We start from the raw sequence: 24629 nt of genomic DNA, 5'->3' as shown, positions 1-24629 counted from the left end.
CGACTGGGTGACTTTATTCACCCGCTTCGGCTGTTATCAGTCCATACAATGGGCGTTATTAGCACAAATCAGTCCCATAGATATGGGCCATCTCCTGCTAGATTGTTCAGAAGGTTGTTCTCATCCATCCAGATGGAGGATCACTAACAGGAGCGTGGAAGACTCCAGAATCCACTCTGGCTGGAATCCGGTGGATATGCAGTGTGTACAGGTAAGACCAGTTTAAACGGACAGCATTTATAAAATGACTATTAAAAGTCAGCGTGTGTCAGTAATGTTAATGTGGTTAGGTTAGTAATACACCGAGTGCTAATATAACAGCTTTAAGATGCATTTGTAGATATTATTACGTGTTTTACCGTCTTTATGGTGCTAGCTTAAAGTTACGGTGTAAACGTTAGCTTATATTGTAGTAAGGCTGTTACTGTTTAAACGATGTTAGCACAGAAATATTAGCTTCTGTCATGACTGATGAAGTTACTAGTTAATAAAGTTTTCAGTAAAGTGTTTAATCGCAGCCACAGACTGACAGCAAATATGTCGATTAGCTTCAGTGCATCTATAATAAATATGTGCAAGTTTCAGTGCTTCGTTTAAACTGTATGATACTTATACTGACCCAGGGTCAGTGTAAAATACAATCCTAGCTGTGTGAACAAAGCCTGGCTCCTTTAAGCCTGCATGACAAACATCAGGGTGCAGGCTATTATTACTCTTTCCTGCTGGCACACCTGTCACACCTGAGATCCAGCTAGAAACTTACAGTGACGTGGACATCATGCAAAGACTGCCAGACTCTGTAATACTGCAAATGATCAGTGACTCATGTTAACACTAAACTTTAAACGGTACCTCTGTGTGCTGAACATCTAGGATTGAGTCAGGCTGCATTGACTGTGGGACTTTAATGTGTTAAAAGCAGGTTGAAGACGGCTCAGAAACATTTGAAGATTACAATTTAGCATTATGGCTGCTGGTGGTTTGTAAAGCCTCTACTCAGCTGTATTTTTGTTACTAATTTATGTTCGTTGTTGTTTAACACAGATTTCAGAAGAGCAAATATGCTTAATAGTTTAACTAGATTTCATTTGTCAGTGTGGGACTGCTGAGTCACCTGAAGAACTCATTTCATTCATTCTCCACATGATGTTCATTTACAGAAATGTTTCACAGGAACTGATTTCTCCCAAAGGGTGAACTAGTGTGTTTCCATAGATTACCTCTGTATGAATGTACTTCTTAAATGAAGGCAAGTGTTTGTCCTTTTTTGTTCCTCAGGTACAGTACGTGATATCAAGGGCAGGCGGTCAACACTGGGGGTAGACAAGAAGCAGACGTACTTCCAAGAGGGAGCTGCAGTGAGGTCAGAGGTCAGAATCTGAAACAGCTCAGGTTTATATTTTAGGTGTTATAAAAAATCAAAATGTATTTATAAAGAAACCTTTAAATAATAGTCATAATTATGATTATTATAAGAAATATCAAACATTTAAGTGGATTTTCTGTTACACATATTGTGTTAGCCCTGCAATAAACTGGCAGCCTGTCTTTGTCCTGTATCAGCTGGGATAGGCTTCATCCTCCCGCAACCCTGAATTGGATACATTGTATTCCAATTATGTAATCTGATCATTTACAAACTCAAGGTATCTAATCAAAATGTAAGTAATAATTATAAAATGGGAAAGCAGAAATAAGTGTGACGTAAATGTGTGAGCTGACATAGAGGACAGCTACATGTAGTCTGAAAAACCTTTGTTGTCAAGTTTGCAGGTCTATCAGCACGAGACATTCTTACATAGAAGAGACTGTTAAAGTCTCTAACTCAGTGAAGCATTATTGGTCCCGTCTGTTTGGATAAATATAGTAAGTTGATGTATGTCCATTTATTGACACATTTTCTTAAGTGCTTATCCAGTTCAGGATCACAGTGGAGCTGCAGCTGGATATGTTCACTAAATAAACCTTACAAAAGTTAACAGTACAGGGAGTGCAGAATTATTAGGCAAATGAGTATTTTGTCCACATCATCCTCTTCATGCATGTTGTCTTACTCCAAGCTGTATAGGCTCGAAAGCCTACTACCAATTAAGCATATTAGGTGATGTGCATCTCTGTAATGAGAAGGGGTGTGGTCTAATGACATCAACACCCTATATCAGGTGTGCATAATTATTAGGCAACGTCCTTTCCTTTGGCAAAATGGGTCAAAAGAAGGACTTGACAGGCTCAGAAAAGTCAAAAATAGTGAGATATCTTGCAGAGGGATGCAGCGGTCTCAACATTGCAAAGCTTCTGAAGCGTGATCATCGAACAATCAAGCGGTTCATTCAAAATAGTCAACAGGGTCGCAAGAAGCGTGTGGAAAAACCAAGGCGCAAAATAACTGCCCATGAACTGAGAAAAGTCAAGCGTGCAGCTGCCAAGATGCCACTTGCCACCAGTTTGGCCATATTTCAGAGCTGCAACATCACTGGAGTGCCCAAAAGCACAAGGTGTGCAATACTCAGAGACATGGCCAAGGTAAGAAAGGCTGAAAGACGACCACCACTGAACAAGACACACAAGCTGAAACGTCAAGACTGGGCCAAGAAATATCTCAAGACTGGTTTTTCTAAGGTTTTATGGACTGATGAAATGAGAGTGAGTCTTGATGGGCCAGATGGATGGGCCCGTGGCTGGATTGGTAAAGGGCAGAGAGCTCCAGTCCTGACTCAGACGCCAGCAAGGTGGAGGTGGAGTACTGGTTTGGGCTGGTATCATCAAAGATGAGCTTGTGGGGCCTTTTCGGGTTGAGGATGGAGTCAAGCTCAACTCCCAGTCCTACTGCCAGTTTCTGGAAGACACCTTCTTCAAGCAGTGGTACAGGAAGAAGTCTGCATCCTTCAAGAAAAACATGATTTTCATGCAGGACAATGCTCCATCACACGCGTCCAAGTACTCCACAGCGTGGCTGGCAAGAAAGGGTATAAAAGAAGAAAAACGAATGACATGGCCTCCTTGTTCACCTGATCTGAACCCCATTGAGAACCTGTGGTCCATCATCAAATGTGAGATTTACAAGGAGGGAAAACAGTACACCTCTCTGAACAGTGTCTGGGAGGCTGTGGTTGCTGCTGCACGCAATGTTGATGGTGAACAGATCAAAACACTGACAGAATCCATGGATGGCAGGCTTTTGAGTGTCCTTGCAAAGAAAGGTGGCTATATTGGTCGCCGATTTGTTTTTGTTTTGTTTTTGAATGTCAGAAATGTATATTTGTGAATGTGGAGATGTTATATTGGTTTCACTGGTAAAAATAAATAATTGAAATGGATATATATTTGTTTTTTGTTAAGTTGCCTAATAATTATGCACAGTAATAGTCACCTGCACACACAGATATCCCCCTAAAATAGCTAAAACTAAAAACTACTTCCAAAAACATTGAGCTTTGATATTAATGGGTTTTTTGGGTTCATTGAAAACATGGTTGTTGTTCAATAATAAAATTATTCCTCAAAAATACAACTTGCCTAATAATTCTGCACTCCCTGTAAACTTGCATCCATGTACGTTGTTGTCCACAGGATGAGAAAATCAAACTGGAAGACTGTGGAACATGTTAATAAATGTTTGTGTGTTTATGCCTGTGTCTTTCACAGGAGGCGCTGGGAGGTTTCCCTAATAGTTCCTGGTGAATCAAAGCAGAACCATAAAGGTTGCTGGACTGCATGATGGCCTTACCCCTGAGCCGTCATCCTGTTAAAGGAGGAACCACTTAGAAACTGTTTTCAAAGTAGCTGAGCAGATTTCATCTCAAGTAAGCAATTAACTGTTTGTTCGTTTGTTCTGCCACTTAAAGAGCATTTAAGGACATCTTTTGATTGTCCAGTTGAATTAATTCTACTGGCTCTCATGGTCATTTGTTATTATAGACATATTTTTAATGTTCATCCAGCTATTTAGTAAATTCTATCTATTTAGTAATATCCGTCAGCTATAAAATGTAATATAAATACAAAAATATCTAAATATCTCCTGCCCTTTATGTTTTAATGATGTAAGTCTGTTATCGTGTTACATTAGCATTCCTCACATATCAATGAGATGCTGTACAGTACAATCCTACTGACACAGCAGAGGGATAACGACGGCTATTCAACATCGTTACACGACACATTCGCGCTGCATGACGCAGACAAAGTGACTAAATCATCTTTTTGTGGTTTATTGTCTTCAAACCAGCAGACAAAGCCGATTGCAGAAGATGTCAGAGAAGAACTTCAGGCCGTGTACTGAAAAGGTATTTTTTTCTTGTTATCAAAAGACATTTGGAGTGGCAGCTTCTACAACTGTTTGTGCTAAAGTAAAGCTTACAGTCTAAGAAATCACAGTGTTGATATTCAGCATAAAGAGAAAAACACGCCAGAGACAGTGGTAATGTGGATGACTGTACAGTGTGTGATGTGTAGTATTTCTCCAATCCAGACAAACACACTGCTTTATTGTGTTTTTGAAGTGTGTCTAACACTGGTGACAACTCCTCAAATGTAGCAGAAGGAATCTTTCTTTTTGAAGGACGGCTTCTTCTGCCTTTCACCACAGACGGTCCGTTTATATTTTCATCAAGAGTCTTTTTTTGTGCTGCTGAAGATGTAAAGTCAATGTTATGGCCAACCACTGGCTGTATCTTGGTTGTGTTCCCCGGCAAAACCCAGTAGGCTGGTTCATCTGTGACTGTCTTTGTGCCACGGATCCTCACTGTTGCCTCCACTTTAAACAGAAGTGCAGCGACATGGGTGCAGATCTCAGCAACTCCGGCCATACAGGTGCAGTGTGCAGCTTCAACCTTCCCCGTGGTGCTTACAATTACCCATGGTCGTAATGCAGGTTCATTCAGTCTTTCGGAGTGCAGTACCTGAAACATACAAGGACAAGGTTGATGTAAAGACAATAAATGAAATGAGACAGGGAGGACACAAATTGGCGTTAATAATTTGCCCGATTATCAATGTGTTAATTTGCATCTACTTTACAATTATGGGCATATAATATGATAACGATATTTTAGCAGTTCAATGATAAATGTATAACATTAATTATGGTGGGGGTGGAAAATGGCTATTTCACTCGATGCACTCCAGCTGACTTACCTTGGTATGAATGACGACGTACTCAGAGTTTGGCTTCTTGAAAATAGCCAAATCTTGCACCCAGCCATTTGTAAATTGGATGTGCGCCTCCAGTGACTTGTAATTACGAAACTGGTTCGCTGTGTAAGCGCTTACTCCACAAACAAGATACGTGAAGATATCGGGGTAGGACAGTGGCGGTCTGGGTCTTTACTCCACTGCTGTATTTCATATGGGTCCAGATTTGCGATTTTTTTCAAGTACCGAAACAAAAGGGATGTTTTAGCTGACTTTGTTTATAGCATTTTACATGTAATGTGTTTATTTGAATGTGTGTAATAAGTGTTTAATAACGTTCAAAAACAATCTTTTTGGCAAAAAATTAAAATGTATGTGGATATACATGGTAGATGCTGACAAAGTAAATGGCAATTAGAGGTGGGTGAATCATCCAAATGTCAGTAGTGTCGGTACTGAATCTATACTAGTGCGTTAGAATCGATACTTTGTTTCTATTCTCTTACGTTCAGTATGTACTCCACTGACTTGTGTTACATAAATTATTTCTTTGGAAATAAAAATACACATGCACTATGAGAAAGGTCTGAACCTTTTTGTGTTGACTTTACAGAACAAGCTTTAGTTTGATTAAGTTTTATTTTGAAACTTTTGCCGGTTTAGACCGGAAATGCCTGTTCAATTTTTTGTGGCGGCTTCGCGAGCGCTGTAACACCAACGTACCAGAGAAGGTATAGACAGCCCCGAAGTTATGAGGCGTCGCTCCATCAGCTCGAGGTCGCGGGTGTGTCACAGCGTGGGTGCCATCGCTCTGTGACCGGTACTGAGTCATCTGGGTGGAACATGTCTGTAGTAACAGTTCAGCTCGGTCAGTGCGGTAACCAGGTGGGTCAGGAGCTGTTTGACACCATTTGTAGCGATGCTCAGGAGGGACAGAGGAAGACGTACAGCGCTGCCAGCTGCGAGCGGTTCTTTCACCAGACCGCACAGGGAGGTACGACGCCTCTCTAATGGTACTAAACAAAGTCCGAGTCCCGTCTTCCGCACTCATGTTTCCTGCCGTGTTTTTTCCTACACCAGACCTCGTTGCCAGGGCGCTGTTGGTAGATATGGAGCCTAAAGTAATCAACCGGAGTATGAGCATGGCTGCAAAGTCTGGCAGGTGGAGCTATGGAGCGAGTTCTCACTTCAGCCAGAAGCAGGGTTCCGGAAACAACTGGGCTAATGGGTAAGGATGGGACAGTATGAGCCCACCTATTCTGGAATGCTGTCATTTGATAGCATTCACGCTGATCACCTGTTTCTTTTACTGATCTAGGTATTGTGTCCATGGTCCTTGTCACAGAGACGCAGTGGAGGAGATGGTGAGGCGGGAGGTGGAGCGCTGTGACAGACTGGCTGGGCTTATAGCAATGATGAGTGTGGCAGGGGGGACGGGGTCAGGTGTCGGCACCTACGTTACTCAGTGTCTCCGTGATATTTATCCATCATCCTTTATCCTCAACCACCTTACCTGGCCGTACGGGACTGGAGAGGTGTGGACGCTGAACTATCTTTAACATGGTGTAAGACAGAATCGTGCTACCTTCTGACTGTTTACTTTCAGGTGATCGTCCAGAACTATAACTCTGTGCTGACGCTGGCTCATCTCTACCAATTGTCAGACGCCATACTGGTGCACGAGAACGACACGGTGCACAGGATCTGCAGTCGGCTTCTTAATATCAAACACATCTCTTTCAGTGACGTCAACAGGGTCATCGCCCACCAGCTGGGCAGTATCCTGCAGCCCGCGCTCACCGCTGACTCCCATGGAGCATACAGCAGAAATCCTCTGGGTGAGAAAGGACAAACACTACTCACACCTGCAGTCGTGGACAGAAGTTTACACACTCATGGTGGGTGTAAAAGAAGCTGAACTTGAGATTATAAGCCACTGCCAAGGACAAAAATTTCAAGAAGAAATCACTGCCCTACTAAAGGGTGAGCCTGTTAAAAGGAGCAGCCACATATACAAGCTCAATCCGCTTCTTCAGGATGGGATCTTGAGAGTTGGGGGAAGGCTCAGTCGCTCAGCCTTGCCGGAAGAGTTCAAACACCCCGTCATTCTGGACAAGAGCTCTAGGGTGTCTGAGCTCATTCTACAAGAAATACACAAGGAGGTGGGTCACAGTGGACGCAACCATGTCCTGTCCAAGCTACGGCAAAGGTTCTGGATTCCCGGAGCCAACAGCGCTATCAGGAAAGTTCTTTCCAAATGCACTGTGTGTCGACGACTGCATGGCATCGTTGGGCAACAACAGATGGCTGACTTGCCACAAAACAGAGTTACACCTGACGAACCGCCATTCACGAGGACAGGAGTAGACTATTTTGGGCCCTTTGAAGTCAAACGTGGAAGAAGCACTGTGAAGAGATATGGTGTAATCTTCACCTGTTTGGCCATTCGAGCTGTACACTTAGAGGTGGCAGCATCTTTGGATACTGACTCTTTCATCAATGCTCTTCGCAGATTTATTGCAAGAAGAGGACAAGTGGTAGAGCTGCGCTCAGATAACGGGACCAATTTTGTCAGTGCAGAACGAGAACTTAGGAAGGCTATTCAAGAGTGGAACACCGGTAAAATAGAAAGCACGTTGACGCAAAAGGGCATTAAGTGGACCTTTAACACTCCAGCTGCTTCTCACCATGGAGGGGTATGGGAACGTTTGATTAAATCGGTCAGAAAAATCCTTGGTGCCACCCTTAAAACTCAGTCTGGATGAGGAGAGCCTTCAGACATTTCTTTGTGAAACTGAAGCGATCCTCAACAGTCGGCCTATTACTACACCCTCCAATGACCCTAATGACTTGGAAGCACTCACTCCAAATCATCTCCTGCTCTTAAAAGCAAGGCCATCTCTTCCCCCAGGACTGTTCCAAAGGGAGGACATCTATGCCCGCCGAAGATGGAGGCAAGTTCAATATATGGCAGATCTTTTCTGGAAGCGCTGGGTGAGAGAGTATTTGCCTCAGCTTCAGACACGGCAGAAGTGGACACGGGTGTCTAGGAACTTTGTGCCTGGAGACATCGTTTTGCTCGTGGACGAAACAGCACCGAGAAACTCTTGGCTCATTGGTAGAGTCACTCAAGCCATGCCGGATGAACATGGCCTTGTTCGCAGGGTTCGTGTGAAGACCAAGACCAGTGAACTGGATAGACCAATCACTAAGGTCTGTCTGCTCCTAGAAGCAGTATGAGTCAGTGGTAAAGGCTGGACTCCCACGGTATGTCATGTACTGGTGACCTCTGACATCAGAAGAAAGAAGAAATTATGTTCTAAGGACTGAATGCTTATGTTGTTAATATGATCATTGTGCCTGATTGTTAATAATTGTTTATAAGTTTATAGAACAATTAGGGGCCGGGAATGTATAGGATAAAGGTCTAATCATCTCTTAGTTTACTCAGATTGCACAGAGTGTATATTTGTTAATAATTTGAATCAGTTTGGATAAGGATAAGTGTAAGATAATGGGGAATTTCAGTTTTTACTTTATAATTTGTTTAGCGTAAGATTTACAGTTAAATTGTATTTTTTCTTGCCTTATTTAATTTTTACGTACTGTTCCTTTAACACACGGTAACTGTGCACGGGGGGAGGGTTCGCGACAGGCAGTGTGGAGCTACGGGGGCTTTAACTAGCTGTGGAGAAAAACAGTTTCTTACCGTGTTTGCAGTGTACTGGAACATTCAAATGGATCACTGTATTTCAAAACTGTGGAAATAAATGTTTGCCTGTTTGTTTTTTGACTACAAGCGGACTTTGTGGATTATGTTCAACTGCACTAAAACACGCGTACGGTCCGACTACCAGCTAGTGCTTACGCGGTGATAGTGGGCTTGAATGTCATGTTAATTTTTTGAGCTGCTGTTTTTCCAGATGGAACCTTTGTACAGCATACATCTTAAATGATATTAAAAAAACAAGAGTTTGGTGCACAAGTTTGAATTTATTTTGGATTTTCCGTATTCCACACAGGGTCAGAAGTATACATACAGGTTCAAATGTATACATACATTCATTTAAATATTTTAATAAGTGTTGCAGAAGGATCTGCAATGTCTTTTAACTTGCCGAGACCAATTCACTCCTTGTTAGTGGTCATGATTGAGTACATCTGGTAGTTTTTCTTTGGCAGCATGACAAGGATGTGTTTCATAGCCCTCAGTGGATTGACCAATACTCAGAACACTGGGAAAGTCCAATGAACTCAGCGAAGATCTAAGAACATCTGCAGATTTGCACAAGTTGGGAAAGTCTCTGAGAGCCATTTCTAAACAACTGCAAGTTCCAGGATCATCAGTTCAAACAATTGTTGGGTCATTAAAAATGTATAATCATATTCTCTGGGGAAAAAAAGCAGTTGAAACAAATGACTAAAGGTTCCCACAGAGTTTGCCTTTCTCACAATACAGCCTTTTTTTGTCAGGTGAATTGGTGAGTGCTCTTGCCTGTCATCCAGAGTACAAGCTACTGAGCTTGTGCACCATCCCACAGATGGCCAGTTCCTCCATAGCCTACAGTACGTTTAGCTGGCCGGGGCTGCTCAAACACCTGCGACAGATGCTCATCTCCGACACAAAGATGGAAGAAGGCAAGTGCACACTAACATAACCGTGTAGCCTGTTATGTCAATGAGATATTGTTGGAAGTGATAGTGAGAGGATCTTTGTTTGTCGTGTGACAGGTATAGACTGGCAGGTGCGTCCTCCTGCTGACTCTGGGCGGAGCAGGAGTCTCACAGGGGGCAGCTTTAACACCTCTCTGGCCAACCTTCTCATCCTGAGAGGGAAAGATGTCTACAGTGCAGAGACAGGTCAGATGGATGGATGAAACATTGATTTAATTTAATTAAAAGGGGAAAAAGGCAGTGATTGTGTGAGTTTACCAGATAAATTTATGACAGTCATGTAGGGGATGATGTTTCCAAAAGATTGATTAGAGCAATTCTTTTGTAATAATGTAAGTCTGCAGATTGTACAGAGCAGGGGATGTGAATCATGTGCTTATGTGCTTAGGTGGCATTGATGATCCAGCCCTGTACACCTCCTGGCTCTCATCCAAAGAAGCTTTCAGCTTGTGGAAATCCCCTGTACCCTTTAATAAGTATGAGAAATCTGCCACGCTGGTCAGTAACAGCCAGGCTCTGCTCAGACCTTTGGATGACATGGTGGGAAAAGCCTGGAATATGTTTGCCTCCAGGTGGGTCAGTCCCTGTACATGCACAGTAAGGAAAAGCTGGTCCCAGAAGTATAACTGAGCAGACAGTTTCTCTTTTTAAAAATTATTTTCTTTCACTTTTCCTGTGTTACAGGGCGTACATCCATCAGTACATTAAATTTGGCATCTCAGAGGAGGACTTCCTAGACAGCTTCACATCTCTTGAACAGGTGATCTCCAGCTACAGTCAGCTGTGCTAGCACTGGGGACTACTGTGGCTTTCATGTAGATAAGAAAATAACACCTTATGTGTTTTGTATACATTTTTTATATTGCTGCTTTGATTTCACATAATTCTTTGAATTCCTGGACTCTGACATCTGCACTGGCGAGACAGCAGCTCTTCAAAGCCCCTCATTTTAAAAATGCAGTGTATTTCTGGAGTATTGCTGCCTTTTATATCTCAGCGAGAACAGAAACAAGCGGACACTCCGGTGCACATTCCGACTCTGGCTGTCAGTCCTGCCAAAATAAACTGTTGCGCTCGGAGCCACATTTATCACTGCAGCACCTTTGGCCAAGTAAGGACGTCTTGCTCAACTCTCAACATGAAGGCGCTGGGCTTTGACACAGCGTCAACACCGTGCGCATGTCATCGCCGGATCACGTTAGCATTAAAGCCGGTGACAGCTCTGTCGCGATCCCGGTCATGCTAATTAGCACTAGCTTCGGCTATGTCCCTGTGTGAAAAGGGCCTGAGCTGTCCGGCTGCAGGAGAAGGCCTGCGGGCGGCTGTCAGGCAGGCTACCAGGCTAAGCAGCTAGCTTCCGTGCGTGGAGAGTTTCTGCTGTGACAGCTTTCGCGGTAAATCGTCAGCGTCTCCCGCTAAAGTATACCTCCTCGTTCTCATCGTCGGAGACATTTTCCTCCGGCTGGTCCAAATCAATGTCAAACACTCCAGCCATGGCAGCGCTTCGCTCAGATCGCTCTGTCACACACCGCAAGAATAGCAGGAGTCCCCCACCTCATGGACAAACACACACCGCCGCCATAACCGGCTACTACACTGAGCATGCGCACTGCGGCACTCACAAAGTGGGCGGTAACCTCGTTTCATTTTGTCACAGGGCTTAGGGCTTTGGAGCATTTTTAGGGGTCTAAACAAAGCGCAAGCGAAAAGGGAGCGAAGGCACACACAACAGCCACCGTTCATATTTGCTGTGTGGTCGGCTGCAATGTTCGATCGCACGACCGGCAAGAGAATAAGCTTGAGAAGTTTAATTAATTCTAGTTTTATTCCAGACCCCAATATACTGAGGCTATGTATTTGCATAATGATCTTAACTGCTTTCATAGAGAAACACCTTATAAAAAGCCTTATAATTTGACTTATAACTTTCTTACAAGTGTGGTGTGTATTGTCAACATAAATCCTAATGTGGTACATTCTTAACGCCACATTTGACCTCCGACCTTTTGTTCTGACTTGTCATACAGACTATAGTGAGGGTCAAAAAGATGATAATGTTATTTAGAGCTATGTTCCTTACGGCCATTGGCAACATTTAGGAGATTATATACCAATATATGTGGATTCTAATATCACATATCCTGTCATCCTGTATCTCTGTGAGGTCAGAGGTCAAATTTACAAATAAATACCTCTTATCTGTGACCTACTCCTACATAAAGTTTGTGTAATCAGAGTAAAACATCTGCCATATTTTAATAAAGTAGTTGCTACTAAAATGTTTGATTTTGAATAGAAGACAAACACACATGTTCAGTCTAGGCTGAAAATGTACACATTTGTGTGACAATGAAAACATGCAATATTCACAATATACTCTTTTTAGGACTTTATTAATGAATAAAAAAAAATCAATTTGGAATGCCCAATAAGATCGCAGGGCTCGCAAAATCGCCCGTCGGGCTATATGATAACCCGACGGGCGGGGCTGAGATAGATTTTGGTCGCCCGACCGGAGATATCGCTAGCTCCGGGACGTCGGGCTAGAGATTTTGCGAGCCCCGAGTTGTGTATTAGTTGATAAAAAATAAATAAAACCCCAATAATCTGACAATTCCCTCTGAGCAAGCACTCGGCGACAGTGGGGAGGAAAAACTTTCTTTTAAAAGCAAGAAACCTCCGGCAGAACCAGGCTCAGTGAGGGACGGCCATCTGCCTCGACCGGTCGTGGGATTTTTAAAGTGACTCATTGGATGTGAAATAAATTAGCTTGTTTGAATCGTTTGTTGTTAGCCAATTTAAAGAGTCACTTTGATGTCAACTAATACACTTAAACTGTCCAAATAATTTTAAAGAAATATTTAGAGCAATCCTGATGGATTGCTCTAAATATTCATTTTGTTTTCTTGGAAATATAATATCTTTAAATTCGTTCAAAAGTGTCTGGGAGATATTGTCAGTTTCTGGTAGCTGGTCTTCATCGTCCTGTTTTTCCACACCATGCGAAAAACCTTGCAAGTCGGTTTCGCTTTTTTCGGAACAGGTGGTCTTTGAATATCGAAATCACCACTTGTTGGTACGGTGACGCTACAGCCAACGCAATGATAACAAGGTTAGGTGTAATACCCAGTTCCTTTGTAATGTCTTTGAAAATTGCCTTTTCAAGACTTTTGATCCTCTTTTTTTTTATATTTAGAGTTTCTTCTTTAAGTTGCGCCCACAGAGCTATGAAGAGACCCTGCTGAATCTCATCGGATGGCGACACATTTGCCTCTCTTGAGGCATGTGTGATTACTGCCTTTATGAGCTCTTTAACAAGCAACTGTTCCTCTGACAGTGGAGCTTCCACTGTCACATCATTACAAGGTGCAGAGGGCTCAGCCTCGCACGCGTCACACTCCTTTGTGGAGTCCTTGGTGGGCTCAGGCACTGGTGCATCTTTTGGCCCCTCATGATTCAGTTGCTGGGTGCATGAATTGGGGCAACATGCACAGTGCTCCGATTTCTCCCCCAAGTTGACACTAGGCCCTTGGCCGAAACCACCCAGTACGTGCTGTTCCTTGAGCATTTTCTTGTTTTTGGATTTTAAGTTGTTATGAAGTTCCTCAAGCTCAGTGCTCTTTTTTAGGACTTCACTGTATTTGTAGTTTAAGTTCTTATTCTGTCCCTCGAGCTCTGAGTTCTTTCTCAGGATTTCATCATTTTTGTATTTTAAGATGTTATTAAGTACCTCAACCTCAGTGTTCTTTTTAGGACTTCACTGTATTTGTAGTTTAAGTTCTTATTCTGTCCCTCGAGCTCTGTGTTCTTTTTAGGACTTCACTGTATTTGTAGTTTAAGTTCTTATTCTGTCCCTTGAGCTCTGAGTTCTTTCTCAGGATTTCATCATTTTTGTATTTTAAGATGTTATTAAGTTCCTCAACCTCAGTGCTCTTTTTTAGGATTTCACTGTATTCGTAGTTTAAGTTCTTATTCTGTCCCTTGAGCTCTATGTTCTTTTTTAGGATTTCACTGTATTTGTAGTTTAAGTTCTTATTCTGTCCCTTGAGCTCTGTGTTCTTTTTTAGGATTTCACTGTATTCGTAGTTTAAGTTCTTATTCTGTCCCCAGAGCTTTGCGTTCTTTTTTAGGATTTCACTGTATTTGTATTTTAAGTTATTAAGTTCCTCCATCTCCAGGTTGTTAAACTCGAGTTTCCAATAGAGCTCCCTGTTAATAGCTTCTTTTTCTTTAAGCAGGTGGGACATTTGTCTTAATTCAGCACATTTGCGTTTGTTTTGTGTCATCAGGTTTAAAATCTGCTTCTGTACTTGATTAAACATTATTTTCCAGTCCTTATTTATATTATCCCCATTGGGCTGCCTTTTTTTGCTGTGTTTTCTCTGAGACATGTTGGAATCTTAATAAAACAACTGTGTAAATGATCCAACTGTTTCAAAATGTTTCTCAGGTTTAGGTTTGAATGCTGCGAACACGAGTGCTGTGAATAAACTGACTAAGTTTGCAATTCTCACCTCTATTTATGCCTTTCGAATGGATCAGACGCCTTTGATCTGCATGCACGTTATATGATGTCATAGGGCTTTGGAGCGTGATGTCACGGGGGTGGGCGTGGAAAGGATTTTGGCCCGATTCGCCATTTTGGGGGTCTAAACAAAGCGTGGTGACGTATACTGAACACAATAAATTATATAATGTAAACGACTACCTGAAAAACAGGTAGAACGATGCTTTTGTATCGTTTATTGCATTTATGGAGGGAGTGATGTATGCTGGGTAATGGCACAGCTAGCGACTGGGTGACTTTATTCACCCGCTTCGGCTGTTATCAGTCCATACAATGGGCGTTATTAGCACAAATCAGTCCCATAGATATGGGCCATCTCCTGCTAGATTGTTCAGAAGGTTGTTCTCATCCATCCAGATGGAGGATCACTAACAGGAGCGTGGAAGACTCCAGAATCCACTCTGGCTGGAATCCGGTGGATATGCAGTGTGTACAGGTAAGACCATTTAAACGGACAGCATTTATAAAATGACTATTAAAAGTCAGCGTGTGTCAGTAATGTTAATGTGGTTAGGTTAGTAATACACCGAGTGCTAATATAACAGCTTTAAGATGCATTTGTAGATATTATTACGTGTTTTACCGTCTTTATGGTGCTAGCTTAAAGTTACGGTGTAAACGTTAGCTTATATTGTAGTAAGGCTGTTACTGTTTAAACGATGTTAGCACAGAAATATTAGCTTCTGTCATGACTGATGAAGTTACTAGTTAATAAAGTTTTCAGTAAAGTGTTTAATCGCAGCCACAGACTGACAGCAAATATGTCGATTAGCTTCAGTGCATCTATAATAAATATGTGCAAGTTTCAGTGCTTCGTTTAAACTGTATGATACTTATACTGACCCAGGGTCAGTGTAAAATACAATCCTAGCTGTGTGAACAAAGCCTGGCTCCTTTAAGCCTGCATGACAAACATCAGGGTGCAGGCTATTATTACTCTTTCCTGCTGGCACACCTGTCACACCTGAGATCCAGCTAGAAACTTACAGTGACGTGGACATCATGCAAAGACTGCCAGACTCTGTAATACTGCAAATGATCAGTGACTCATGTTAACACTAAACTTTAAACGGTACCTCTGTGTGCTGAACATCTAGGATTGAGTCAGGCTGCATTGACTGTGGGACTTTAATGTGTTAAAAGCAGGTTGAAGACGGCTCAGAAACATTTGAAGATTACAATTTAGCATTATGGCTGCTGGTGGTTTGTAAAGCCTCTACTCAGCTGTATTTTTGTTACTAATTTATGTTCGTTGTTGTTTAACACAGATTTCAGAAGAGCAAATATGCTTAATAGTTTAACTAGATTTCATTTGTCAGTGTGGGACTGCTGAGTCACCTGAAGAACTCATTTCATTCATTCTCCACATGATGTTCATTTACAGAAATGTTTCACAGGAACTGATTTCTCCCAAAGGGTGAACTAGTGTGTTTCCATAGATTACCTCTGTATGAATGTACTTCTTAAATGAAGGCAAGTGTTTGTCCTTTTTTGTTCCTCAGGTACAGTACGTGATATCAAGGGCAGGCGGTCAACACTGGGGGTAGACAAGAAGCAGACGTACTTCCAAGAGGGAGCTGCAGTGAGGTCAGAGGTCAGAATCTGAAACAGCTCAGGTTTATATTTTAGGTGTTATAAAAAATCAAAATGTATTTATAAAGAAACCTTTAAATAATAGTCATAATTATGATTATTATAAGAAATATCAAACATTTAAGTGGATTTTCTGTTACACATATTGTGTTAGCCCTGCAATAAACTGGCAGCCTGTCTTTGTCCTGTATCAGCTGGGATAGGCTTCATCCTCCCGCAACCCTGAATTGGATACATTGTATTCCAATTATGTAATCTGATCATTTACAAACTCAAGGTATCTAATCAAAATGTAAGTAATAATTATAAAATGGGAAAGCAGAAATAAGTGTGACGTAAATGTGTGAGCTGACATAGAGGACAGCTACATGTAGTCTGAAAAACCTTTGTTGTCAAGTTTGCAGGTCTATCAGCACGAGACATTCTTACATAGAAGAGACTGTTAAAGTCTCTAACTCAGTGAAGCATTATTGGTCCCGTCTGTTTGGATAAATATAGTAAGTTGATGTATGTCCATTTATTGACACATTTTCTTAAGTGCTTATCCAGTTCAGGATCACAGTGGAGCTGCAGCTGGATATGTTCACTAAATAAACCTTACAAAAGTTAACAGTACAGGGAGTGCAGAATTATTAGGCAAATGAGTATTTTGTCCACATCATCCTCTTCATGCATGTTGTCTTACTCCAAGCTGTATAGGCTCGAAAGCCTACTACCAATTAAGCATATTAGGTGATGTGCATCTCTGTAATGAGAAGGGGTGTGGTCTAATGACATCAACACCCTATATCAGGTGTGCATAATTATTAGGCAACGTCCTTTCCTTTGGCAAAATGGGTCAAAAGAAGGACTTGACAGGCTCAGAAAAGTCAAAAATAGTGAGATATCTTGCAGAGGGATGCAGCGGTCTCAACATTGCAAAGCTTCTGAAGCGTGATCATCGAACAATCAAGCGGTTCATTCAAAATAGTCAACAGGGTCGCAAGAAGCGTGTGGAAAAACCAAGGCGCAAAATAACTGCCCATGAACTGAGAAAAGTCAAGCGTGCAGCTGCCAAGATGCCACTTGCCACCAGTTTGGCCATATTTCAGAGCTGCAACATCACTGGAGTGCCCAAAAGCACAAGGTGTGCAATACTCAGAGACATGGCCAAGGTAAGAAAGGCTGAAAGACGACCACCACTGAACAAGACACACAAGCTGAAACGTCAAGACTGGGCCAAGAAATATCTCAAGACTGGTTTTTCTAAGGTTTTATGGACTGATGAAATGAGAGTGAGTCTTGATGGGCCAGATGGATGGGCCCGTGGCTGGATTGGTAAAGGGCAGAGAGCTCCAGTCCGACTCAGACGCCAGCAAGGTGGAGGTGGAGTACTGGTTTGGGCTGGTATCATCAAAGATGAGCTTGTGGGGCCTTTTCGGGTTGAGGATGGAGTCAAGCTCAACTCCCAGTCCTACTGCCAGTTTCTGGAAGACACCTTCTTCAAGCAGTGGTACAGGAAGAAGTCTGCATCCTTCAAGAAAAACATGATTTTCATGCAGGACAATGCTCCATCACACGCGTCCAAGTACTCCACAGCGTGGCTGGCAAGAAAGGGTATAAAAGAAGAAAAACGAATGACATGGCCTCCTTGTTCACCTGATCTGAACCCCATTGAGAACCTGTGGTCCATCATCAAATGTGAGATTTACAAGGAGGGAAAACAGTACACCTCTCTGAACAGTGTCTGGGAGGCTGTGGTTGCTGCTGCACGCAATGTTGATGGTGAACAGATCAAAACACTGACAGAATCCATGGATGGCAGGCTTTTGAGTGTCCTTGCAAAGAAAGGTGGCTATATTGGTCGCCGATTTGTTTTTGTTTTGTTTTTGAATGTCAGAAATGTATATTTGTGAATGTGGAGATGTTATATTGGTTTCACTGGTAAAAATAAATAATTGAAATGGATATATATTTGTTTTTTGTTAAGTTGCCTAATAATTATGCACAGTAATAGTCACCTGCACACACAGATATCCCCCTAAAATAGCTAAAACTAAAAACTACTTCCAAAAACATTGAGCTTTGATATTAATGGGTTTTTTGGGTTCATTGAAAACATGGTTGTTGTTCAATAATAAAATTATTCCTCAAAAATACAACTTGCCTAATAATTCTGCACTCCCTGTAAACTTGCATCCATGTACGTTGTTGTCCACAGGATGAGAAAATCAAACTGGAAGACTGTGGAACATGTTAATAAATGTTTGTGTGTTTATGCCTGTGTCTTTCACAGGAGGCGCTGGGAGGTTTCCCTAATAGTTCCTGGTGAATCAAAGCAGAACCATAAAGGTTGCTGGACTGCATGATGGCCTTACCCCTGAGCCATCATCCTGTTAAAGGAGGAACCACTTAGAAACTGTTTTCAAAGTAGCTGAGCAGATTTCATCTCAAGTAAGCAATTAACTGTTTGTTCGTTTGTTCTGCCACTTAAAGAGCATTTAAGGACATCTTTTGATTGTCCAGTTGAATTAATTCTACTGGCTCTCATGGTCATTTGTTATTATAGACATATTTTTAATGTTCATCCAGCTATTTAGTAAATTCTATCTATTTAGTAATATCCGTCAGCTATAAAATGTAATATAAATACAAAAATATCTAAATATCTCCTGCCCTTTATGTTTTAATGATGTAAGTCTGTTATCGCGTTACATTAGCATTCCTCACATATCAATGAGATGCTGTACAGTACAATCCTACTGACACAGCAGAGGGATAACGACGGCTATTCAACATCGTTACACGACACATTCGCGCTGCATGACGCAGACAAAGTGACTAAATCATCTTTTTGTGGTTTATTGTCTTCAAACCAGCAGACAAAGCCGATTGCAGAAGATGTCAGAGAAGAACTTCAGGCCGTGTACTGAAAAGGTATTTTTTTCTTGTTATCAAAAGACATTTGGAGTGGCAGCTTCTACAACTGTTTGTGCTAAAGTAAAGCTTACAGTCTAAGAAATCACAGTGTTGATATTCAGCATAAAGAGAAAAACACGCCAGAGACAGTGGTAATGTGGATGACTGTACAGTGTGTGATGTGTAGTATTTCTCCAATCCAGACAAACACACTGCTTTATTGTGTTTTTGAAGTGTGTCTAACACTGGTGACAACTCCTCAAATGTAGCAGAAGGAATCTTTCTTTTTGAAGGACGGCTTCTTCTGCCTTTCACCACAGACGGTCCGTTTATATTTTCATCAAGAGTCTTTTTTTGTGCTGCTGAAGATGTAAAGTCAATGTTATGGCCAACCACTGGCTGTATCTTGGTTGTGTTCCCCGGCAAAACCCAGTAGGCTGGTTCATCTGTGACTGTCTTTGTGCCACGGATCCTCACTGTTGCCTCCACTTTAAACAGAAGTGCAGCGACATGGGTGCAGATCTCAGCAACTCCGGCCATACAGGTGCAGTGTGCAGCTTCAACCTTCCCCGTGGTGCTTACAATTACCCATGGTCGTAATGCAGGTTCATTCAGTCTTTCGGAGTGCAGTACCTGAAACATACAAGGACAAGGTTGATGTAAAGACAATAAATGAAATGAGACAGGGAGGACACAAATTGGCGTTAATAATTTGCCCGATTATCAATGTGTTAATTTGCATCTACTTTACAATTATGGGCATATAATATGATAACGATATTTTAGCAGTTCAATGATAAATGTATAACATTAATTATGGTGGGGGTGGAAAATGGCTATTTCACTCGATGCACTCCAGCTGACTTACCTTGGTATGAATGACGACGTACTCAGAGTTTGGCTTCTTGAAAATAGCCAAATCTTGCACCCAGCCATTTGTAAATTGGATGTGCGCCTCCAGTGACTTGTAATTACGAAACTGGTTCGCTGTGTAAGCGCTTACTCCACAAACAAGATACGTGAAGATATCGGGGTAGGACAGTGGCGGTCTGGGTCTTTACTCCACTGCTGTATTTCATATGGGTCCAGATTTGCGATTTTTTTCAAGTACCGAAACAAAAGGGATGTTTTAGCTGACTTTGTTTATAGCATTTTTTTTTTTTTTTACATGTAATGTGTTTATTTGAATGTGTGTAATAAGTGTTTAATAACGTTCAAAAACAATCTTTTTGGCAAAAAATTAAAATGTATGTGGATATACATGGTAGATGCTGACAAAGTAAATGGCAATTAGAGGTGGGTGAATCATCCAAATGTCAGTAGTGTCGGTACTGAATCTATACTAGTGCGTTAGAATCGATACTTTGTTTCTATTCTCTTACGTTCAGTATGTACTCCACTGACTTGTGTTAAATAAATTATTTCTTTGGAAATAAAAATACACATGCACTATGAGAAAGGTCTGAACCTTTTTGTGTTGACTTTACAGAACAAGCTTTAGTTTGATTAAGTTTTATTTTGAAACTTTTGCCGGTTTAGACCGGAAATGCCTGTTCAATTTTTTGTGGCGGCTTCGCGAGCGCTGTAACACCAACGTACCAGAGAAGGTATAGACAGCCCCGAAGTTATGAGGCGTTGCTCCATCAGCTCGAGGTCGCGGGTGTGTCACAGCGTGGGTGCCATCGCTCTGTGACCGGTACTGAGTCATCTGGGTGGAACATGTCTGTAGTAACAGTTCAGCTCGGTCAGTGCGGTAACCAGGTGGGTCAGGAGCTGTTTGACACCATTTGTAGCGATGCTCAGGAGGGACAGAGGAAGACGTACAGCGCTGCCAGCTGCGAGCGGTTCTTTCACCAGACCGCACAGGGAGGTACGACGCCTCTCTAATGGTACTAAACAAAGTCCGAGTCCCGTCTTCCGCACTCATGTTTCCTGCCGTGTTTTTTCCTACACCAGACCTCGTTGCCAGGGCGCTGTTGGTAGATATGGAGCCTAAAGTAATCAACCGGAGTATGAGCATGGCTGCAAAGTCTGGCAGGTGGAGCTATGGAGCGAGTTCTCACTTCAGCCAGAAGCAGGGTTCCGGAAACAACTGGGCTAATGGGTAAGGATGGGACAGTATGAGCCCACCTATTCTGGAATGCTGTCATTTGATAGCATTCACGCTGATCACCTGTTTCTTTTACTGATCTAGGTATTGTGTCCATGGTCCTTGTCACAGAGACGCAGTGGAGGAGATGGTGAGGCGGGAGGTGGAGCGCTGTGACAGACTGGCTGGGCTTATAGCAATGATGAGTGTGGCAGGGGGGACGGGGTCAGGTGTCGGCACCTACGTTACTCAGTGTCTCCGTGATATTTATCCATCATCCTTTATCCTCAACCACCTTACCTGGCCGTACGGGACTGGAGAGGTGTGGACGCTGAACTATCTTTAACATGGTGTAAGAGAGAATCGTGCTACCTTCTGACTGTTTACTTTCAGGTGATCGTCCAGAACTATAACTCTGTGCTGACGCTGGCTCATCTCTACCAATTGTCAGACGCCATACTGGTGCACGAGAACGACACGGTGCACAGGATCTGCAGTCGGCTTCTTAATATCAAACACATCTCTTTCAGTGACGTCAACAGGGTCATCGCCCACCAGCTGGGCAGTATCCTGCAGCCCGCGCTCACCGCTGACTCCCATGGAGCATACAGCAGAAATCCTCTGGGTGAGAAAGGACAAACACTACTCACACCTGCAGTCGTGGACAGAAGTTTACACACTCATGGTTGGCTTGAATGTCATGTTAATTTTTTGAGCTGCTGTTTTTCCAGATGGAACCTTTGTACCGCATACATCTTAAATGATATTAAAAAAACAAGAGTTTGGTGCACAAGTTTGAATTTATTTTGGATTTTCCGTATTCCACACAGGGTCAGAAGTATACATACAGGTTCAAATGTATACATACATTCATTTAAATATTTTAATAAGTGTTGCAGAAGGATCTGCAATGTCTTTTAACTTGCCGAGACCAATTCACTCCTTGTTAGTGGTCATGATTGAGTACATCTGGTAGTTTTTCTTTGGGAGCATGACAAGGATGTGTTTCATAGCCCTCAGTGGATTGACCAATACTCAGAACACTGGGAAAGTCCAATGAACTCAGCGAAGATCTAAGAACATCTGCAGATTTGCACAAGTTGGGAAAGTCTCTGAGAGCCATTTCTAAACAACTGCAAGTTCCAGGATCATCAGTTCAAACAATTGTTGGGTCATTAAAAATGTATAATCATATTCTCTGGGGAAAAAAAGCAGTTGAAACAAATGACTAAAGGTTCCCACAGAGTTTGCCTTTCTCACAATACAGCCTTTTTTTGTCAGGTGAATTGGTGAGTGCTCTTGCCTGTCATCCAGAGTACAAGCTACTGAGCTTGTGCACCATCCCACAGATGGCCAGTTCCTCCATAGCCTACAGTACGTTTAGCTGGCCGGGGCTGCTCAAACACCTGCGACAGATGCTCATCTCCGACACAAAGATGGAAGAAGGCAAGTGCACACTAACATAACCGTGTAGCCTGTTATGTCAATGAGATATTGTTGGAAGTGATAGTGAGAGGATCTTTGTTTGTCGTGTGACAGGTATAGACTGGCAGGTGCGTCCTCCTGCTGACTCTGGGCGGAGCAGGAGTCTCACAGGGGGCAGCTTTAACACCTCTCTGGCCAACCTTCTCATCCTGAGAGGGAAAGATGTCTACAGTGCAGAGACAGGTCAGATGGATGGATGAAACATTGATTTAATTTAATTAAAAGGGGAAAAAGGCAGTGATTGTGTGAGTTTACCAGATAAATTTATGACAGTCATGTAGGGGATGATGTTTCCAAAAGATTGATTAGAGCAATTCTTTTGTAATAATGTAAGTCTGCAGATTGTACAGAGCAGGGGATGTGAATCATGTGCTTATGTGCTTAGGTGGCATTGATGATCCAGCCCTGTACACCTCCTGGCTCTCATCCAAAGAAGCTTTCAGCTTGTGGAAATCCCCTGTACCCTTTAATAAGTATGAGAAATCTGCCACGCTGGTCAGTAACAGCCAGGCTCTGCTCAGACCTTTGGATGACATGGTGGGAAAAGCCTGGAATATGTTTGCCTCCAGGTGGGTCAGTCCCTGTACATGCACAGTAAGGAAAAGCTGGTCCCAGAAGTATAACTGAGCAGACAGTTTCTCTTTTTAAAAATTATTTTCCTTTCACTTTTCCTGTGTTACAGGGCGTACATCCATCAGTACATGAAATTTGGCATCTCAGAGGAGGACTTCCTAGACAGCTTCACATCTCTTGAACAGGTGATCTCCAGCTACAGTCAGCTGTGCTAGCACTGGGGACTACTGTGGCTTTCATGTAGATAAGAAAATAACACCTTATGTGTTTTGCATACATTTTTTATATTGCTGCTTTGATTTCACATAATTCTTTGAATTCCTGGACTCTGACATCTGCACTGGCGAGAACTGAGACACTGGATGTCTCTATTCAAGATATAATGCTGGAGCTACTTTATAATACTTGCATCTCAAGTAGTATAGTGTCAAGTTATAAGATGGGTAATAAAATGCTACATTAGTAAAAACTGTGTAGATCTATGCCAGACACTTGTTACCCCAAATTTGCAATCGCACCACCAGACCTACCTCTCAGCTTCCTAGTAGATGCACCAATGGTATCAATTTGAAAATCCGTTTTGAGAAAATTTGACCTGTGACCTTAAGGTCAAGGTCACTGCGATTCAAACTGGTTTGACATTTTTAATAGATACACCAATGGTATCGATGTTTGTCACCTTGTTCTTGAGTTATTGCATTCACAAACCTGGGCGTCCACGCCACCTGTCCGACTGAGTGGCTACAAAGGCTGACGGGTAAAAAGTATATCAAAAGATCACCTTGTGAAATCCTCGCTGAGGGATTTGCACAGATCCTGGAGATCTGCCAGTCATTCAGTCAGCAGCAATGTAAATGGCACGTTACTGGTGTTTGGTCGGGTCAGGAATCCACAAGGGTGGAAACCTCAATGGCTAGAATCTGGAAGCATTTGAGTCAGTGAGGGGCAGGTCACTGAACAAACTGCTCTCCATCAGGGACAATCCATGTTACCTGCTCCACTCCACACTACTGAGCTCATTCTGCTGCAGCCTCATTCAACCACGCTGCCATAAAGAACGCCTCAGGAACTAATTTCTCTTGTTCTCTAAGAAACTCTACCGTAGCTCTTCTTTTTATGACCGCTGAACACACCTGTCAGTTTCTTACATTTAATCTACATACTTTTTTTTTTTAAATGAATGCTATTCCCACTATTCTTTTGCAGAATGTCTTATGTTTCTTTAACTCCAATTTTTTCCATTTAATCAGTTGTACATTAACTTTTTGCACTACCTCACATTATTAGGCTTTCACCTGGGCCTGCAGTACTTTTGCAGTTTTTATTGTAGATTTTACTCTTTTTATTCTTAATCCTGCTGCTGTAACAAAGACATTTCCCTTGCAACAAAATAAAGTCATGTGTTACTTAATCAACCATAGCTACTGAAAACATAAGCGAGTGTGTATATTTCTTCTTCCCTTTTTAAGAATGCATTATGTTAAGTTTTTCTATGTAAATAAACTGTATTGGCTACAGCAGCTTAAATATGCATTAAGCAGTAAAATGTCCCAAGCTGAGATCAGCTTGAACGTTTACAGTTGAAATGCAATCGGTGATCATTTTGAAAGGCAGCAC

At 42.2% G+C, this 24629-nt stretch overlaps 2 protein-coding genes and 1 long non-coding RNA gene across 6 annotated transcripts; all 3 read left to right on the top strand.

Moving 5' to 3' along the window:
* The first annotated feature begins 158 nt into the window (after positions 1-158).
* Positions 159-12388, top strand: LOC120719736 (tubulin delta chain-like). Of its 4 annotated transcripts, none has more exons than XM_040009178.1 (11): positions 159-211; positions 1279-1370; positions 3646-3803; positions 4232-4286; positions 6214-6361; positions 6452-6668; positions 6740-6971; positions 9607-9771; positions 9865-9993; positions 10196-10379; positions 10492-12388. In XM_040009178.1, exons 5-11 carry the CDS (start codon positions 6243-6245, stop codon positions 10595-10597), a joined length of 1152 nt encoding a protein of 383 aa, XP_039865112.1. In that variant the 5' UTR covers positions 159-211; positions 1279-1370; positions 3646-3803; positions 4232-4286; positions 6214-6242; the 3' UTR covers positions 10598-12388. The 4 variants fall into 4 exon arrangements, with proteins under 4 accessions (XP_039865112.1, XP_039865111.1, XP_039865110.1 ...); XM_040009177.1 differs by having other exon boundaries at positions 4229-4286; XM_040009176.1 differs by lacking the exons at positions 159-211; positions 1279-1370; positions 3646-3803; positions 4232-4286 and adding an exon at positions 5697-6127 and having other exon boundaries at positions 6479-6668.
* LOC120719739 lies at positions 2050-13548 on the top strand. Its single transcript, XR_005692745.1, has 3 exons — positions 2050-2062; positions 2702-2706; positions 12437-13548. It is a non-coding gene; the product is annotated as an uncharacterized LOC120719739 (long non-coding RNA).
* A 1209-nt stretch (positions 13549-14757) lies between these two features.
* Positions 14758-24423, top strand: LOC120719735 (tubulin delta chain-like). The gene is made up of 11 exons (XM_040009173.1): positions 14758-14810; positions 15877-15968; positions 18243-18400; positions 18826-20735; positions 20822-20969; positions 21060-21276; positions 21348-21579; positions 22236-22400; positions 22494-22622; positions 22825-23008; positions 23122-24423. Exons 4-11 carry the CDS (start codon positions 20585-20587, stop codon positions 23225-23227), a joined length of 1332 nt encoding a protein of 443 aa, XP_039865107.1. The 5' UTR covers positions 14758-14810; positions 15877-15968; positions 18243-18400; positions 18826-20584; the 3' UTR covers positions 23228-24423.
* Positions 24424-24629: the final 206 nt, after the last annotated feature.

The sequence above is a fragment of the Simochromis diagramma genome, unplaced genomic scaffold, assembly GCF_900408965.1.
Source record: "Simochromis diagramma unplaced genomic scaffold, fSimDia1.1 OVJJ01000344.1, whole genome shotgun sequence".
In the NCBI taxonomy this organism is placed as follows: Eukaryota; Metazoa; Chordata; class Actinopteri; order Cichliformes; family Cichlidae; genus Simochromis; species Simochromis diagramma.
Note: the sequence above shows the minus strand (reverse complement) of the source record. Positions and strands in the feature narration are given on the sequence as shown.